At 60.8% G+C, this 4,005-nt stretch overlaps 1 protein-coding gene across 1 annotated transcript in view; it reads right to left on the bottom strand.

Annotated features, from left to right (window-relative positions):
- Dhc6 (dynein heavy chain 6) overlaps positions 1-4,005 on the bottom strand; it is a gene marked incomplete at both ends in the record, with an annotated part of 31,599 nt that overhangs the window by 853 nt on the left and 26,741 nt on the right. The window contains 6 exons of the mRNA XM_002949039.1: positions 274-635; positions 1,039-1,117; positions 1,423-1,710; positions 2,079-2,444; positions 2,684-2,818; positions 3,367-3,659. Of these exons, the coding sequence (XP_002949085.1) occupies positions 274-635; positions 1,039-1,117; positions 1,423-1,710; positions 2,079-2,444; positions 2,684-2,818; positions 3,367-3,659 (1,523 nt within the window). The remainder of the gene's footprint in view (positions 1-273; positions 636-1,038; positions 1,118-1,422; positions 1,711-2,078; positions 2,445-2,683; positions 2,819-3,366; positions 3,660-4,005) is intronic.

Genomic DNA, 4,005 nt, shown 5'->3' on the forward strand with positions numbered 1-4,005 from the left:
GGGGGGGGGGGGAGGGGAGGGGTCGGGGGGTCGGGGGGCCTACAGGCAGTAGTGCTACAGCCGCACCAAATGCAGTGGCAGTAGTAGCAATAGCAATAGCCCAGGTTGGCTTCCAGCCCCCACCCCACCCCTCTCCCACCACCACACATACACACATATACGCGTACACACATACACCCACGCCCTGTCGCGACCCCTTTCCACCGTACCCGACACATCGCCACTCGGTCCCCCTCTCCCGCCCGAGGCTCCCTCCCCCCATAACACACACACACACACACAGATACCAAACAACATGCACGAATATGTACATACATACACACACGCATACATAAATAGATACACACGCACCTTGTAATGTTCCACATGTCCAGCCAAGCAGGCGTAGTTGAAGGTGATGGTGTCAATGGGGATGCGGTGCTTGCGCGCGTAGTTCTGTTTGACGCCCGTCAGGAAGGCGTGTGTGAAGTAGAAGCCGCTGATCCAGAAAACCGGTGGGGGCCCGTGCGCCACCCACTCGGACATCATGCGGCACCGCTCTATGAGGTCGGCCACGTAGGGGGCCAGGGGCTTCAGGGAGGGGTAGCTCTTGTCCATCCAAAGCTTGGGCACACGGCCATCGTACATGGACGAGCCTGTGCGGGCGGGTTGGAGCATTTGTGTGGAGGTGGCTTAGAGGATACATAGGGTAACTATGGGGGTAATTATGGGGGGAGGGGGAGGGGGAAAGGAAGGGAAAGACGTAGGCGAGAGAATGCATGAAGGGATGTAGTAGGTTAACCTCTACCTAACCCCCTCCGCGATAACAGGAGGAAACCAAAGCGGCGCACACAGCTCCCTCCACCTCCACAACCTCCTATAACTAGCTGCTACTTCCCCCCATCGCCACAGACCTCATCCGCTTCCTTCCGTCCCCAGTTACCGCCTCCCCTTGCCATGACGGTGGGATGTCTCTCCTTTCTCAGCCCTCCCCTCTCCATTGGTGGATTCCCTCCCCCTCCCCTCTACCCCCCAAACACACACACCCTTCCCCCCCACCTAGCGCCTCCAGGTCGGAGCTCATGAGCACGAGGCCGCGAAGGGCCTTTTGAAGGGCGGCCAGGCTGTCGTGGATCACCTGGTAGGGGGGCAGGCGGGGCGAGGGGAAGAAGCGGCAGGGAAGAAGGAGGGATGAGTGGATGGGTGCGTGTGTATGTATGTATTCATGCATCTTTGTGAGGGTCCATTTTGGACTCGCGGGTCCCCCGTGCTGCTCCGAGGCCCGCCCCTATTTCCCCGCGGAGATCCAGTCCCCTTCATGCCCCTTCCCTTTTCCCCCCTTGGTATCTTTGCAATACACACGCTCCCCTCCCCTCTACCCCCGTCCCTAATCCCACGCCTACCGCCCACTTTCACAAGACACACACACACACACACACGCACCTCCAGCAGCCTGTTGAACCGCACCAGCTCCTGGCACAACACCGTGTTCATGGACTCGTAGTAGTCCACGGGGTACTTGAAGCGAACCGCCTCAATGTCGAACGGCTGCGGTACCCGACTCGTGATGTCCGCCGCCACCTCCGCCAACACGGCGTCGCGCTCCGACGCGCCGCCGCCGCCACCGCCGCCAGCGCCGCCGCCAGACGATGCCGCCAGCAGCGAAGACAGCATCAGATCTGTTTCCTGCTGGTCTTTGGTGATGTCCGCATTGGCGTGCAGACCAAAGACCTGAACGCAAACAATAACAAGGAGCGGCAACAGTGGGGCGGCTGAGAGTTACACGGGGGATGTGCAGGACAATGACAAGGAGGACAGCTGCCGACGGTGCGGGTGCGGGATAAGAGGGCACACCGGGCAACGGGGGTTCCTTGTGGGGTGGCGGGCTGGTATGAGGGCGGTCCGGGGGGAGGTGGTTATAGAGGTGGTTGAGGTGGTTGAAAAGGGAGGTTGTTCGGGAAGAGCACAGAAGGGGGTAAAGAATACGGGGGACCGAAAAGGCCTGGGAAAGGGGAAAAGGGATGGTGGCGCGGGGAATTCCTTCACATACACGCACACACACCTACCGTTCTCCTCCAGTTCCCCGCCGCCCCACCTACCTCCGGCTCCGCCTGAATCGGCAATCCGCGGATGTACGACAAGTACGCGTCCACGAGGCCCTCCGGCGGCGCATAGTACCGTCCCGACGGTGAGAACGAGTAGCCGTCTTGCAGCGCTGCGGGGCAGTAGAAGATGTCCAGGATGGACATGAGGGTGCGGCGGTCGTGTGCGTCGGTGACTCGGCCGCCGTAGTTGCACTCGCCGGTGAGGTAGCGCAGCGCGGGCAGGGGTATGGGAGAGGCGTCCCCGGGGGCGGGGGACATCTCGTTGAGGAACATTTGCAGCTGGCGGGCGGAGATGACGAAGTCGGGGGCGGAGAACTGGTACGGCACGTTCCATCCGAGGGGACCGAACTTGAGCCGCTCCTGCGGGTGCGGCGAGGGGGTGAAGAGGGCGCCGGGTGGGAGGGGGAGAGGGGGAACATACACATAGACAGATAGACAGATAGACAGACAGATAGACAGACAGATAGACAGACAGATAGACAGACAGATAGACAGGCAGATAGACACATAGACACATAGACACATAGACACACACACACACACACACACAGACACACAGGCACACAGACAGATACCCCGCCCGCACTGCACGGCCGCACCTGCACAAAGGCATGGAAGAAGCAGAGACCGAACAGCAGCTTCTTGAATATGGCTGGTCGGGAGCAGCCCTCGAAGAAGGAGTTGTCGTTGACGGGGTCACTCAGGTAGGAGCCAAGCAGGTTGGCACGGAGACCCTGGCAGAGGTGGGGGTGAGGTGTATGTATGTACGTATGTATGTATGTATGTATACGTGTGCGTGGAGAAGCGAGGGAAGGGGTGAATGCGCGGGTGCGGGTTGCGTGTGGGTGCAAGGGGGTCGGGAGCTACCAGTACGGTGCGGGCCAGATGCGGATACGGACAGGGGGTGCGGCTACCCCACCTCACCCCAGGAGGTAACCCGAACGCGAAATCAATCACAGCGGGTCGATGTTATCACAGCGGTGGTGCCCAACAGGGGGGGGGGGAAATGGGAAGGGTGGGAGATGTGGGTGGTGGAGAAATGGCGAGGGGAAAAGGGGCAAGGGGGGGTGAAAAAAGGGGGAAGGGACGGGCAGTAGTGAAAGCAGGTACGGTTTTTCAGTGTGTGCGGATCAGGTCGCGAGGTTCCCCCATCCGCCTCTTTCTCCCCTCACTCCCCTGAGCTCTTCACCCATCCACACTCCGCTACTTAACCCCCTACACCGTTGCAATAAATACAACGCAGTACGAGAGGGGCGGCCCCACGTGTGTGCCCTCTCCTCACCTTGGGCGGGTCGTTGGTCATCTTGATGCCGTTTTGCAGTACACTGACCGGGAAGGCGGGTGAGGGGTAGGAGGTGAGCCACAGGCGGAAGGCGGGTGATGTGTTTTCCAGTGACAGCCCCTCGCACAGGCGCTCCAGGGTGGGCATCCAGCTGACTGCCAGGTGGCAGTTCTGGAGCACCACCCAGCCACCACTGGCCTGAGCGGCCTCGATCAGCCGGGCGGCCTGGACGGTGGTGGGGCGGGGCGGGGCGGGGCGGGGCGAGGAGAGGGGAGCGGATGGGTAGGTGTAGTCTTACCAGGTCAAGCCTGTTGCGATTCAGCGCCAACCACACTCTCTTTCCAGTCCCCGTCTCCCCTTGCTAGGGGTAATCCGGCAACAATAAGGAAAAACCCCAACAGGGTCCCTGCGGTCCTTCCACACTCTGTTCCCCTCATCCCCCCAACCCGGGGGCCCCCATACATTCGGAGACAGACGCACAGACAAGCCTTCCCCCTTCCTCCGCACCCCCCCTCCTCTCCACCACAAAAGCAAAACACCCCTCAAGCGGTGTTATCATCAGATGTACGACAACACAAGCCCCTGCGCCATACTTCAACAATGCCTTCTACTCCGCCCCCACCAGTGCCCCACCCCTTC

Source organism: Volvox carteri (genome assembly GCF_000143455.1).
Source record: "Volvox carteri f. nagariensis unplaced genomic scaffold VOLCAscaffold_12, whole genome shotgun sequence".
NCBI classification, from domain to species: domain Eukaryota; kingdom Viridiplantae; phylum Chlorophyta; class Chlorophyceae; order Chlamydomonadales; family Volvocaceae; genus Volvox; species Volvox carteri.